General features: G+C 39.0%; 1 protein-coding gene across 3 annotated transcripts; it reads right to left on the bottom strand.

The window, feature by feature from the left end:
- Positions 1–845: 845 nt before the first annotated feature.
- tmem243b (transmembrane protein 243, mitochondrial b) lies at positions 846–13,729 on the bottom strand. Of its 3 annotated transcripts, none has more exons than XM_034673531.1 (6): positions 13,608–13,729; positions 12,762–12,854; positions 8,262–8,553; positions 7,927–7,977; positions 6,155–6,259; positions 846–4,866 (listed from the first exon to the last, which is right to left on the bottom strand). In XM_034673531.1, the coding sequence occupies exons 3-6, from the start codon at positions 8,337–8,339 to the stop codon at positions 4,744–4,746; spliced, it is 357 nt and encodes a 118-aa protein (XP_034529422.1). In that variant the 5' UTR covers positions 8,340–8,553; positions 12,762–12,854; positions 13,608–13,729; the 3' UTR covers positions 846–4,743. The 3 variants fall into 3 exon arrangements, with proteins under 3 accessions (XP_034529422.1, XP_034529420.1, XP_034529423.1); XM_034673529.1 differs by lacking the exon at positions 12,762–12,854 and adding an exon at positions 10,703–10,816; XM_034673532.1 differs by lacking the exon at positions 12,762–12,854.
- Positions 13,730–15,157: the final 1,428 nt, after the last annotated feature.

Here is a 15,157-nt window from a genome sequence, read left to right as displayed (position 1 = left end):
CACTTGTTATCAATAGGCTCCTCTTTTAAAATTGATAATTTTATGGTAACATAGTAAAAGTTAATAATTTCTGTAATTTAATTTTAGAAGAAGAAACGACAAAAGAAAAGGTAAAGAGCAAATACCTGAAACTTCTACTTAAAGCCCCAGTAAGCAAATTTAGGTTTGTCAGTTTTGGTGCCCCCTTGTGGCCAAAGTTGTATTTGCTTGTCATCTAAATATTTAAGTCCCGTCTTCTGATTGAACAAAACTCATCCTGCTCAATTTGATAAATGTGTAGTCATTCATTGTTGGTATTTGAAGTGTAAAATGTTAAAACATGGCTGTTTCTTCAGCTGCTGGTCTGACACCTACTCCAGACACCTGCTCTAGTTTTAGACATCAAAAATAACCGCATAGAAATTCTTGTTTAACATAAAACGGCATCACTATTAATACCAGTTTTTTAACAATAAAAAAAAATCCTTAAAAGGAGCTTTAATGTGGATTCAGTATACAGGTATAGTTACATGATTTCACCAAAAGGAAGTTAAGTCATCAAATAAACTGAATATACAAATGTTAAAGTATTTATAATATATGACGTCATAAATAAGAACATAAAGCTCCAGTAAGGAACTTTCTTTGTCGATTCTGGCGCCCCCCTGTGGACGAACAAAGTGATTCCTCTTGGATGAAGACATACTTGTGAATAAATGTGCTTAGATCAGCTTGATATATGACTTCAAATATTTCTTTTTTTATCACAGTAAAGGAGGTTAGCTTCAATTAAAAGGAAGTGTTTATAAACAACATTTAAAGAGAATAAAAACTGTAAACATGTTAAAAAGAAGGCGAAGACACAGTCAGGATATAGAGTTATTTATTCCATGAAACAGATGAAATAAATAAAAACAGAAACTCATGGCTTTGACAATCCTAAAGTCGTGGTGAGGTTTGATTCCTCCGGTGGAAGGCGGGGCTCGTGTCGCCCCTCAGTCTCTTTGTCACTTCAGCTCTTTGTCAGGTAAACGTTGTGTTTACTCAAAGTTTGACTGTAAACAAATCTACGGCTGCAAAACAAGGAAAGAAACGCTGCACAGAAAAACAAACGCAGGAGGCGACTTCAGACGTCGCCGGTTTGAAAGAAGAGATGATTTAAAACCTGCACTCTGTCTCACGGCCAGCAGGGGGCAGCGCCACTAAGTCTGATCATATAGAAGTCTATGAAAAATCACGCCGATTCGTCACCTCAGGGAAAATGTGTTTCTGATGAGTTCATGATCTCAATCTGTAGTTTCAAGTCTTCAACACATCATGACATTAGATCTGTAAATTATAATCCTGTCTACATCTGCATAGGATCCTTTATCGGATGGCTACCTGTGACTGACTCGTGGCTACCATGGTGACCGGGAGAAAATGGCCTTTCATTGATCCGTGCTTAAAAACACTCTGAGCAAAGGGAAGCTCATTTTCAATAATTATCAGTGAACACGATGTGAGGACGCTGTTGGGAAGCAAGTGATTATTATTGCTCTAAAACTCTGAAACGCCTTAAAAAATTCTGCTGACGCACCTAACCAAGCTAGCACGAGTGTTTCGTGATTACGTAGTGTTTGCTGACCGACAGCTCGGCTCCCGCTCGTCCACGTGTAATCACATCTGGACCAAAAACCTCGATCAGAATGAAAGTTAACTTCTCCTGTGAGTTTAAATCTTATCACGGTCGATATTTGGCGTTTATTTTATTTTACAAAATTAACACATTCGATAAAAAGTGCGCTACTTTGGGTCCACTCTCCCTATTGGTCTGTTTTACCCGATGTCCCGCCCACAACACGACCTGATTGGCTGTTTGGTGCAAATATTCTGTAACTTGTGAACTCTTATGTATAAAAGCGTTTAAAGTCGGTCTTGTGTCGGAGTTTGATATTCAAAACTGAAAATTTTGACAAAGATTTTTACTTTTACATATCGGCTCCAAATATCGGCAATCTGTCTCGGTATCAACGTTAAAAATCCAGAACAGTTTGACCTCTTGTTTTAAATATTAGACGAACTCTTCTGAACTAAACATCAACTGAATTTATTATTTTATTTATTCATCTTATTTTAAATCAAATGAAACTCATCGCAGACTCTTTCACGATTGATTAATTATTAATAAATTAAAGTGCTCGCTGCATCTTGTCGTCTATAGCGGTTAGCGCTGAGAGTAGCAAAGGTCAGGGATGCACCGAGGTATGAACATCAGACTCCACAATAGCCGATGTTTATGTTTTGAGTCCATCAGTTTAATTCTGGCAGTTGATTCAGAGAGAAGAAGACGCCCCCTGGTGGACAAACTGTGAATGTGAAGAATACGTGGGCAGTGAGGGAGCGTTGCATCGTCTCTGAGAATGATTGGAGACGTGAAGTTCGTGAGACGAGTTCCAGAGGATGAACTTCCAACAATTTAAATATATTGTTTCAAAAACAGACGTGAAAACTTAGAGAAGTAACGTAAGAAAACATCGTCATCAGAATCGGCTTTGTTGTTTTGAACTTCGTCGGTATCAGCTCTGATTTTCGCACCGGTGCATCCCACGATATTTCAGGAGAAGCGAGCTCCTGAAATATAAACCCCTCAGTTTCTCTTCGTCTTCTTTAAACTTTAATTTGGATGTTTCTTTTTAGGATTTTCAGAATTGAACTAAGGTGCTTTAAGAAACAAGCTTCAGACTTACAGCATAGCGAGTGTTTGGATCAGCTGACACCTCACTGAACATTCAGAGCTCCTGAAACAGTCTCATGATTCTTCTGATTTGATGTAAAGACAGACGGACAGACGGACAGACGTCAGGATTGAACCTGGGAGGATTATTTCAGTGCAAAGTTTGCGGCAGTGAGATACAGAGAGGTGAGAGAAGCTGCAGAGTGAAGCCACGTGAGTCGTTCTCATTCATGATTGGTGCAGCTGGTCTGAGCCTGTGTGTGTGAGTGTGTGTGTGTGTGTGTGTGTGTGTGTATGGCTTACACAGTCAGTGAAAGAGTTGGCAGTCAGTCTCTGAGTTTCTAATAAAATAAAAATCCTCTTAGTGAGACTCGGTTTGGAAACTTCATTAAATCCAGCCGTGATAATCAGCTCAGCGGAGAGACGCAGAAAAAGAAGCAAAGAAAAGAAAGTGTTGCATATTTCTGTCTCCACAGAGCCGTGAAGCTGCCGTGCTACTACTGCTGCTGCTGCTGCTGCTGCTGCTGCTGCTGCTGCTGCTGCTGCTGTTAAATGCTTGTGCTACAGTCTACAGTACTGACGGGGAGGGGAGGGGAGGCATGATGGCACTCCGATTAAAGGAAAAATCCGCCCTGTTAAAAAACAAACACACGCTCCTCTGAGAGGATAAAAGTTTGAATGTTCAGTTTGAGATCAGAGAATGTCACAAAGCGGAGTCAGAGCTCTGAGGTCACAGAGTTTACGTCTCCAGAGGTTTTTGTTCAGATAAAGAAAGTAGCACCTTTTCCCCAAATCAGAGACGATGATGCATTCAAGACGTCTGTCAACTCAAAATGTTAAATCATGATATGATTGATGAAGAAGAAACTCCTCTGTTTGTGTAAATATCTGGAAAACATGTTTCTACGTACAGACTGTGTTAAAAATCAACCCCAAAGTGAAGCCAAAACATGCAGAGCTCTCTCTACTGAGATCATAGACTCCGCCTCCTCCATATAAACAGATGGCACATGGGTCAAACTTTAAATTGAAAATACACGCCAAATAAATGTTTCTTAAAGGCGGTTTCTGTCGTTATAGTTGGCTTGTATCACGCCAATTCATGTCCGAGTGTTCATCTTTGATCCTCGTGCACCGGATCTCGAGAGTAGAGGAGGAATGGACACAGGAAGTGTAAAAACCCCGCCAAAACAAGGGTCACTGAACTTCCTGTAACCGTGAGAGTCTGCTTCAAACTCACAGGAACTCTGAGGCTTCATCAGGAAGTTAAATGTGAGTTTAGGTGACAGGAAGTGGCGTGATGTCAACACCAGCGCCTTCACTGGAGGAGTATTTTGGCTTCACTTTGGTGCAATGAGAGGATGAGGAGACGTAAATGTAAACATAATTGAAAGTAAAATAAGTTTGGTGTGATTTGTGTGGCTCATTTCCCATGATATTTTCAAACCCTGAACGCACCACTGGCAGGTTTCCTGGTTGGCTGCAGGTTTGGAGGAATGGTTGGAAAGTTTTGGTCCTGACACAAACTTAAAGGACGAGATAAAAACATGTTGTGAAGTTTGACTTTGTCGTTTATAGAACTTAAAAAACGCTTCCACAGTGAGCGAGAGAAACAACATGGCCGCTGTGTCCTGGCAGTGATTCTGGACGATATCACAGTTTGATATCAGACAGCTCAATCAGGGCAGATTTTTCCTTTAACTGCTGGATCATACCGGACCCTGGTTTCAGGATTAGTGCTTGTTTTGGTGATAAGGATATGACTGTAAATATTAAGTGCTTGTAAACACACCTGCTTCATTAAAGAGTTCATCCTCAGCAGTGAGTCTCTTCATCATGATTCCTCTGCTGTGGCGTCGTGTCTCAGCGCTCACAGCTCGGACACGTTTCCTCCATCGGTTCGCTTCATTTCGCTCCGTCACATGAACGTGTGATGAGTTTCCTTCGATCGTGGTCCACGTGTCTCTCTGTTCAGTCCTTCCACGTATATGTGTGTCTCTGTCTGTCAAGGCCATGTCTTCCCTTCTTCCTCCTCCTCGTCCCCGTCTCTACCGCGGGACGTCGTGGAAGTAGAGGTTGGCACATAGACACAGCAGCACGATGGACGCCAGCATGAAGTAGATCAAGTTCCTAAATTTAGGCTCCAGGTCGCCCTGCCGATACCAGAAGATCTGAGAGAAGAGAGAGGGGAGAGAGGTTGTCAAACAAACTTAACTGTAAAACTGGATATTTTTAAAAAGTGGTTACATGACTGAAACACAGTTTTAATATTATTGTGTACTGGAATTAACATTTCTCAATTAAGCCTTTTGTTTATAAACCTCTAAACTCTGAACTCTCTGCCTCTGGACATTTAAACATCGAGCTCTCCGAGTGTTTCTAAAAGTAAACTAAAGACTCACAGTTTTAATCTGGCTTTTAACCTGGAGTAATATCCTATGAGCCCTGGACTGCATTATTACTATTATAACCATTGTTTTAACATTTTTTTAATTTTTTCTATCTTCTTATATTCTATTTTTTTCCTGGTATTTATCTGATTTATTGTGAATAATTAATTATTTTCTTCTGATATTTATTGATTTAATTTTGAAGATTTTATTGTAAATAGTTTATTTTATTTTTGGGGTTTTTATCTGATTCTAATTTCTTGATTTTATTGTATTTTTCTTGCATTTATCTGAATTCATTTGATTATTTTTGCTGGCATTTATCTAATTTAAATATATTGATTTTATTGTAATTGCTTTATTGTATTTTCTGGCATTTATCTGATTTTATTTCAAAGATTTTATCTTAAATAGTTTATCTAATTTTTCTAGTATTTATCTGATTCTAATTTATTGATTTTATTGTATTTTTCTGGCATTTATCTGAATTTATTTTAATGAATTTATTTTATGTTTCTTGCATTTATCTGATTTAATGTATTGATTTTATTGTAATGTTTTTCTTTGTATTTTTCTGATATCTATCTGATTTTATTCAATTTATTTTATTTTATTCTATTTATTTTATTTTATTTTATTTTTCTGGCATTCATTTCATATTGATTTAATTGAAAACATTGTTTTTTTTTTCTTTCATTTCTCTGATTTTATTTGATTTATTTTATCTGAATAATTGTATTTAAGTATTTCACGTCACTTTCCTCTATCTTGTTTTAGTCTTGTATCATTTCACTGATTACTGTTGTTTTCTGTCTGTTCTTTAATGAAGCACTGTTAGCTGCATGATTGAATGTATGAAAGGTGATATATTAATAAAGTTGAGTTGAGTTGCTCTGAAGTTTGTTTCTTACATAAAAAGCTTCTTAATCCAGTTTCTTTATCACAACAACAACTTTAAGGTGAATGTAGACTTTCCAGTAAATATCCTGTTCTGAGGATCTAAAAATAACTCCAGTGTCATGTTTCCTCCTCGTAGTAAAAGCCTGAAAGTAATGAGGAGAGTTGTTACCAGCACTAAAGCGGATCCGCAGGCTAACAGGATGCAGATGGCGAAGAAGACATTGAGCGGTCGAGGAGGCAACGAGGGGAAGAGGAACGAGCTGATAACAGTCACCTGGAAGAGAGAACAAACATTAGAGACGCTCAAACTTTAAATCCTGGACTAAAGGAAAACAAAGATCCTGTTCTTCTTTCAACAAGAGAGCACATCTGTGTTACACGCTCGTGAGTGAATGTGAAAAGATCAGCCGACGATCTGAAGAAGGATTCAGGAAACAGTTTGCAGAAGTAGAAACAACGACAGATGAGTCAGTGGACCCTGAAGTCTGGACTTCATGTGGACCAGGAAAGTGACTCTCTCATGCAGTCACATTCACGCATCTCAACCATCTCTTCATGTGGACGTATTGATGCTGTGAAGTTATAAAACATCAGATAACTCTTCATCATCACGGCTCTTTGATGCGGTGGAGTAAACACGCCGCTGACTGTCAGCTCTGATTTGCAGCTCGGAGACTTCCTGCGATGCTCTGAGCTAAAATAAGAAGCGTATTATCAGCATGTGAGAGTTTTAATCGCTCTAAAGGCCAAATGTCACGTCAGTTATGATCATTAAAGATTAAACACACACTCTTTTATGCTAATAAAGGAAACACATTCCCAGTTACAGCTTTTCACGCCTCCACACAGCTGCATCAAAGTTATTCTGCTGGAATCGTCCTAGAAATATTTCTGATTTTCTGGTCCTCATGACTCATTATTTTAATTATCTGAAACTAAACTTCTACTTTACGGCTTTTCAGATATAAATAAAGAACTTTCTAACCAGCTACACCGACCTGACACCTTGAGTAACTCAGCGGATAAAATAAAGAACTAAATAATGATGTTTTATAACAGGTTAATCCCCAAAACAACAGAGGACATGTTTCACTGTTACCTGATACCAGGCTTGTGTTAAATACTTGATCCTGATTGGTCAAAACTCCAAAACAAGGCGAGGTCATTCTTAACGCCAGAGGCGATACCAAGAACAACCTGATCACACACGTCAGATCAGATCAGTTTGTTTATAGTAGTCTGTTTCATTCCCCCTCTGCCTGTTGACACTGTGGTAAAAATGTTGGATAGAATTTGTCAAAGCAGGACGGAATGGAACAGATCAAAGCAGATAGAATGAAACAGATCAAAGCTGATAGAATGGAACAGATCAAAGCTGATAGAATGGAACAGATCAAAGCTGATAGAATGGAACAGATCAAAGCTGATAGAATGGAACAGATCAAAGCAGGACAGAATGGAACACATCAAAGCAGATAGAATGGAACAGATCAAAGCAGATGGGATGGAACAGATCAAAGCAGGATGGAATGCAACAGATCAAAGCAGGATGGAATGCAACAGATCAAAGCAGAACGGAATGGAACAGAATAGAATAGAATGCTTCTGATTGTTCAAAACTCCATAACAATGGTGATTCATTTCAACATCTAGAGTGATGCTTGAGGCCACCTGATCACAAATATAATTTCAAATCAATCCACAGAAAGTAGTTCCTCACATTCCCCCTCTGCCTGTTGACACTGTGGTAAAAAAAGAGCCGGTGAAAGCGTCTCTAAGCTGTTGATTTCTATGAAATGATTTTCACTGCTTGCTTCACGTCCTGTTCCTGCTCCCCCTGGCGAGGTTCTAATATGCATAACCACCATTTACTATACGTTATCCCTTACACTCACTGTGTTAGGTGTTTGTTGTGTTTTACTGCTTTAGGTTTGTACTTACTAAAACAACCACAGATGTGAATCCCCCCACTGCCATGTTGATGATTCGATCCTGCAGGAAGAGAAAACACATCTGATTATTTAAACCGACATGTTTCCAGAGCCAACACTCTGTCTCCTACAGCACACTGAGTTTATCTCATCCCTCTGAGTTCTAGAGCTCATTTGTAGAAACACATTACTGGCCTTTCTGCAGGACTAGACTCATCATAAGACTTTCTTGTAGGGGCTTACACACTTGATTTCACACTTTCACAGTTTAAAGCTGCGTTCACGCTGAATGAAGACCAAACACAGAGTACATTATGACGGAGCACACTTCCTCCAGGCTCCTACCCGTGCCGAGGTCTCCCCGAACAGAGGTCTGTTGTCCATGCCGCTGGTGCCGTACGTCCTGGTGGTGAAGTCATCCATGGCCGGGCCCGGCGGCTACACTCTCAGCTCCCACCGCTCACCTCTCAGCAGCGCCGCCTCCTGGAAACACCAGGCAACTGCTGCATGCTAGCTGGCTAGCTGGTTGGCTAGCTTCCAGCTGCCTGCGCCTGACTGCACGGCGTCGGGAAGCTTCAGGGTCAACAGGCTGACAGAGTCATGATCGGAGGGGAGTCTGCTGGGTTTGTTAGTTTACCTAAAGAAACAAAATTACAAACAGTTACTGACTGACTGCAGAGTAGGATATAAGCCCCGCCTCCTCCATGTTAACAGACGGGACATGGGTCAAACTTTAAAATCAAAATACACATGGAAGAAGTTTTTCTCAAACACGGTTTCTGTCTTCATATTTAGTTATTATCATGCTGCTTCATGTCCAAGTGTTTTGGATGCTATAACACCAAGACTCACAGATCTGTTGACAGATTGCATAACTGTACGCTAACACAGTGTTTCAGTTAGCCAAAAAGGGGCGTGGCTTCTGTATTTTGCTTTCGTTTTAACACAGTGGGCAGGGATGGAGGACACGTTGTTCACCTTTTCATACAATCAGTGGTTGAACATGACATTTAAAGACACTACTGGGCAGCTTTTAAATACACTTCTAGTGACAAGTTTGGACACACCTCATTCAAGGGTTTGTATTTATTTTAATTATTGTAAACACTGTAGATTAATACCAAAGACATTAAAACTATGAAAGAACATATATGGAATTATTTAATTTATAAAAAAGTGTTAAACAAAGCAGAATCTGTTTTATATTTTAGACTCTGTAAAGTAGCCCCCTTTTTCCTTCATGACAGCTTTGCACACTCTTGGTATTCTCTCAGTCTGCTTCATGAAGTGGTCTCCTGGAATGGTTTCTAATTAACACGAGCCTTGTCAAGAGTTCATTTGTAGAATGACTTGCCTTCTTAATGTGTTTGAGACCATCAGTTGTGTTGTTCAGAGGTAGGGTTAGTACACAATGGATAGCTCTATTTGACTACTGTTGTAATCCAGATTATGGCAAAACCAGATTATTTCATAGTTTTGATGTCTTCAGTGTTAATCTACAATGTTGAAAATAATTAAATAAATAAAAACCATTGAATGAGAAGGTGAGTCCAAACTGTATTTGAACAATCTACTAGTATTGAGACACAGAACTCGTTAATGTGGCGTTTCACCAACAATACACGGCGATGATTTCCTTGCTGTGGTAACCCCCTTCTGATAAAACATCAGATTCATACTGCAGCTTGCTCTATTTCACTTCCTCTTTCTTCAGGTGCCACACCGACCACAATACCAGTTCTATCTTTCAAATGAGGGCGGCGAGGACGATAATGATCAGCGATGCAGAAAACAGGAAGTTAAACAAAATCTGACTTCAGTCTGTCACAGCAACAATGCAAAATTCAACCTGTTACAACAAGAAATCAAATAAATGGAGAAGCTGATGAACAGGAAATGATTGTCTCAAAACTTTAAGTCACTTTTTGAGCATAAATCGCAAAATGATGTGTCCTCTCGAGGGCAAAGACTGGCTGCATCTCTGGGACATCTTTATGTTTTTGGACAGTCAGGAACACAAACGATGACACCAGCCCGGCCTTCGGGAGCTCGTGATGAGTGCTTCTTGAACTTTTTCTGGGGACGAAGGCGAAGAGGGGAGGGGACGGAGGAGAAGTCAGAGGTTTCTCAACCACAGGGGGAGAAAGATCATGAGTCATGTTGCAGAGAAACATGAAAACCTCATTGAACAACTGTGTTATTAGTGTAGTAAGCCTGCTTATGCAACCAGCACACCACACCACAAACTCAGGAGCAGCTGAGAACTGGGCGTTATGGTGGGAACAACATCCAGAATGACCTTTGACCTTCTATGTTTGAGAACAGATAGTCAGTGTGACGTCTTGCAGTCAAAGAAAGTTACATTTCTGCAGCTCTTTAATTTATAGATCAGATTTCTGTTTCAGTCGTAACGCCCGAGAGCAAACACAGCTTTGATCTGAAGCACCAAACGTGTGAAGCAGGCTGTGAAATACACTCCGCTTTGTATTTCAGGATACTTAATATTCCTAAAAATCCCTGGAGAATTTTCAAATCAGCTCAGCTCAGCCTGATACTCCTGAAACGACACAAGCAGACCACAGAGAGCCCAGAGCAGAGAAAGCAGGGGAGAGTTCAGACCCGGTTTGACGTTAAGAGACGCAAGTTTGAGCGAAACAGAAACACCAAAATCACTTAATCTGATTCTTTCAGGAAGGATTAAGACTGTGGTTGCAATTCCACCAGACAAACACCTCCAGAAAGGTTGAACTTGTACTCCGTCTGTAAGGTCAAACAGGGATCCTCACCATGAAAGCAGCTGTGGGCGCACGCTCGCTCGCTCGCCGCTTCCTTTCTGGGTTAGGAGGCAGCAGGAAGGGAAATAACACCCTGAGCAGAGCTTTCTCAGCAGAAAACACACACTGTGGAAAACAAGAGCTTCATTATGGAGCGGCGTAACACTGGCCTAAAGCTACATTCCTCCACAGCCTTGTGATTCAGTAGGCTTCTTAAAACATAAGAGACCCCACGACTTAACGGAGCTGGGAGGAAATATCTGGTTCATACTCGAGTCGACCCACACAGAGTTATTCTACCTGCACCGACACAGAGAGGAGGAGACACAGATCTTCATGCTTAATAATCAACATATATTACATTAAAATCACCTCAATGTGAAGACGGAAGCATTTAACATTATTTAATGTGATTCCTGCTTCAGTGAAACTTAAAGATCTTCCATTAAAGAGATTATATTTAATTGATTTTAATACCAGATGAGGTCAGTCATCACTTCTGAAGCTAAAATCTGATATTTATTGGCATTATTATTGATTTTATGATCATTAACTGATTTATTTATCGTCTATTTTTACAGTTTTAAATGTAAATCTGACACTTCTGAAAGTTTTAAGTTAGGAATGAGATCTAAAATATTACAATTTAACATTTTGAGACGTTTTCAGTGAGACATTTAAATGTTAAATATTTAAAGGGCCTTCAATCAGCTGATTTAAGGTGTTTTCTCTACGTGGGTGCAGTCCCATCATGAACGAGGGAGCCCTACATTTAAAGGGGCAGATATTGACACTGAAGAAACATCTTAAAGCTCCTGTGAGGAGTTTTTGGGCAGTGATGAAATGGACTGAAATTAACAGCGATGGGTCTTTATGAGCTGTAGACGCAAACCAGACCATTTGTAGTAGGATTGGTTATTCCTGTGTTGTCATTTTAAATGTGTATGACCACCACGAGGGGGGGTAGGTGTCAGAACAGAGGATAGACCGAACGCCTTCAACAATAAATATTCAGCTAGTGATATTTTAACTATTTAAAGACAGAAGGAGGAGATTATTTGAAACATGACTCACATACAGTATGTACAGGACATATGAAGCTAACAGATAAGGGGTAAGAAGAGCTTTAAAAAATATCTACTTTAAAGGAAGATATTGTAGGAAGACAGACAGCTGGAGTCATGTGACCGAGGTTTTTCCCACAGTAATCACTGAATCAAGGATTCTCCTCCTCCTCCTCTCCTCATCCATGTTGTCTTTCTGGTCCTCTGAAAACCTCTGACCTGTTGACTCCAGGCCTGGCTCCGCTCATCATGACTTTGGTTTGTTGTTGTAGTTAAGTGAAATATGATCTGGTGATAACACAGAGTCTTTTATTCTGAAAATTAACCGGATGTTTTCATTTTGTTTTGGTGAAACCTGACTTCCTGTCCCGCTCCATCTGCTCTGTTGAGATTGATGCGTCGTGCTCCGGCATCCGGCAAAAATGGGAACCCCACCTGCCGGATCAGAGACGCAGCCGGAACGCAACGGCGTGGATCCAGTGGAAGTTAACACACTGACTAGAATAGAAACCTATCAGATCTAGTGCTGTGACGGCTCAGAGACAGACAAACATTATTATATTTGATTAGAATCATGTTGAAGTCAATGCATATCTATTATACGTTATTACTATGTTATAAAACCTTACTTATGGAACATTTTTACTTTCATAAATCTATTTATCTTTGCAGTAACTCTGTCACCTGATCTATTCAGGGCAATTACGTCTTTGCAACTTCTTTCATGAGCAACATTTCACCCTGCAGTATTTTACTTTATCATCAACAGGACGCTGAAATTTGCATCTTATATGCAGCTGCTGTCAAAGGGGATGGTTATGGAAACAAGGTCCCGCTATAAAACCATCATATCTAGGCTTCCAGATCTGGATTACATGAGTCTATAAAGGCCTACATGAATTCTTTGTGATGTTGTATAGCAGTAAAAGCTGTGTCAATATCAATCAGACGCAAGATGGAGAGAAGTGGGCGTCTTGCCTGCAGCCTCAATTCGCAACAATAGTCACCTCTAGTCCACATCTGAGAAGTCCAGATGTTGGAATTCTGGATCTGAACCTGGTCCGATGTGGTTTAGAGGTGATAAAAGTTGTGAAATCACCCTTTAGCAAAAACAAAAACAAGGTTTTAAAGAGATTAGTCTTTCCGGGATCATTTAGGCCACATTTAAAAAGTAGAGGATGTAGAACAAGACTTTGTTTCCATCACCTTCACTGTGCAATATCACATTTATCCAGGTGTATGCAGTTTAATATTTTAGCATGATCCTATGGTTGTAACTTTGTTTACACTTTGCATTTCCATCCATTATTTCACAGTCCTTGTCCCACCTCAGGGGATCAATACAGTCTCTCATCTCTCAGTAACCCACCTGAATCAAACACATCATCTCAGTGACAGCTGACAGCACCTGCAAACCCTCCACAGCTTCACCTTTGACCCCAGTTTGTCTCAGTTTAGCTCACCTTGCGCACGTTAGCTGAGTCAACACCTTTAACTTTAACAAACAGCCTGTTAGCCGACACACAGTTACTGCCAGAGGCTAAACGGAAACTAATCGACCATATGTTCCTGTTAAGTGAAAGATAAGCTCAATAACTGTGATATAACTCCCTCTGAATCCCTCTAACTGAGTTTACACTGACCACAGACAGGAAACCTTGATGCTGCTTTAGTTCTGAGAGCTAACCTGAGATTTATCTACAAGGCCAACTGTACACAGGCTGCTAATGAAGCTAAGCTAACCATACAAACTGCTGTATAACTGCAGACAGGAATCAACACGTTAAAGAGACCTGAGTAATAACCTGAGGATTTTATCATCCCAATTCATCCGTATTTAGAGAGACACTTGCCTTCCAGCCTCCGTGGTGCTCGCTCTGGATACAGAACTTCAGAGGACCCGAGCTGCGGGGTCGACTCAGTTAAAGGGGACGCGCCCGGCCGGCAGCCTCAGTTCAGGCTGTTAAAGGGGAGTTCACTTACTGTGGGCCGACTGTAAGGGACGTCCCCTTTAAGAGCCTCAGTTCAGGCTCTTAAAGGGGAGGTCACTTAATGTGGGCCGACTGCGTCACAGCCAGCAGGTTCAGGGACGCGCAGACATGTGTGCGCAGAAGCTCACTCAAAATACATGCAAATTAGAAATTAACAGGCAGAATTCACAGACTTACTCGTGTTCTGCTGAATTAATGGACAAAATTTGACCTTATATATATATATTATACTCTTTCCTCCATATATTCATGTCACCTTACCTCATTCTTGAGTTGTTACTTTAGTGAGAACAATTTTGAAACACTATTTATGTCTCTTTATGAACAAGCAGACCTGTGTTTTTTCTTTGGTTGCTGTTTTTTCTGTTTGTTTGTTTGTTTGTTTATTCTCACTTCTAATACATGTTTGTACCATTTATTTGTTTAATTATATGTGTTTCAAATAGTATTTTATGGTGTTCTATTTTCAACATATTTGACTTTGTAAAATTAAAAAAACTATAAATAAGAAATTTTAAAAAACATTAAAACCTTATAGTACTTAGATTTGACATTGTAAAATTAGAAAACTATAAATAAAATATAAAACAAAACATTAAAACCTGATTGTACTTATATTTGATTTTGTAAAATTAAAAAACTTTAAATAAGATATTTTAAAAAACATTAAAACCTGATTATTTACTGATTTGTGTATTATTATAAAGGTGGTTTGAGGTTAAACTAAGTCCCAATCAAAGCTTAGCAAAATTACAATGCCTTAGGCCATTTTAACTTCACTTATTTTTGTACTCACATATGTGTTGTACCTTTATAAACTTACAAAAGTGACCTAACTTAAATTGTACAATCATTTGGAATAAAATTTGAGTTTGCAACCCATTTTTTAATGACATCAGTAGATTTTAGAAATAGCTGTATAATCCGAAAGTAATATATATATATATAAATAAATAAATAAATAGATAATAGATAATATAAATTAAAAATAAAATAATTAATAATAAAATAATTGTAAGAACTAGAATAAGGATAATAAAAATACATCCAGTTAACTTTAAAAAATAAGAATTGATAATACACAATAAGAAACGTATACATACAAATTAATAATTATATCAAAATTAATAATACTGATTTAAAAAAAAGTTAAATTAAAATAATTTTATAAACAGTAATTAGGATAATAAAAATGACTTACAGTAAACTTTAAAGAAAATTAAGTAAATAGAATAAAATAGTAATATTGTATATCACAGATCAGCCCATCAGAAAGTTATACTCTCCATATAGAAACGTAGAGCGCCTTAAATTGCTTTAAATTTTCTGAATAGACTCTGATGTGAGGATCTTTGGCTGCCAAATGAAACTACCAGACATATCATTGAGTCTGTTTAAGGAATAGAAAGTGT

The sequence above is a fragment of the Notolabrus celidotus genome, chromosome 21, assembly GCF_009762535.1.
Source record: "Notolabrus celidotus isolate fNotCel1 chromosome 21, fNotCel1.pri, whole genome shotgun sequence".
Lineage (NCBI taxonomy): Eukaryota > Metazoa > Chordata > Actinopteri > Labriformes > Labridae > Notolabrus > Notolabrus celidotus.
This window is presented reverse-complemented; position numbering and strand designations above follow the sequence as displayed.

Coding starts and splice junctions, on each gene's coding strand:
- tmem243b (XM_034673531.1), bottom strand. CDS start 8,339: ATGGATGACTTCACCACCAGGACGTACGGCACCAGCGGCATGGACAAC. Junction 7,978..8,261: donor TCGGGGAGACCTCGGCACGG/GTAGGAGCCTGG, acceptor CTCTTCCTGCAG/GATCGAATCATCAACATGGC. Junction 6,260..7,926: donor TCACATCTGTGGTTGTTTTA/GTAAGTACAAAC, acceptor TCTCTCTTCCAG/GTGACTGTTATCAGCTCGTT.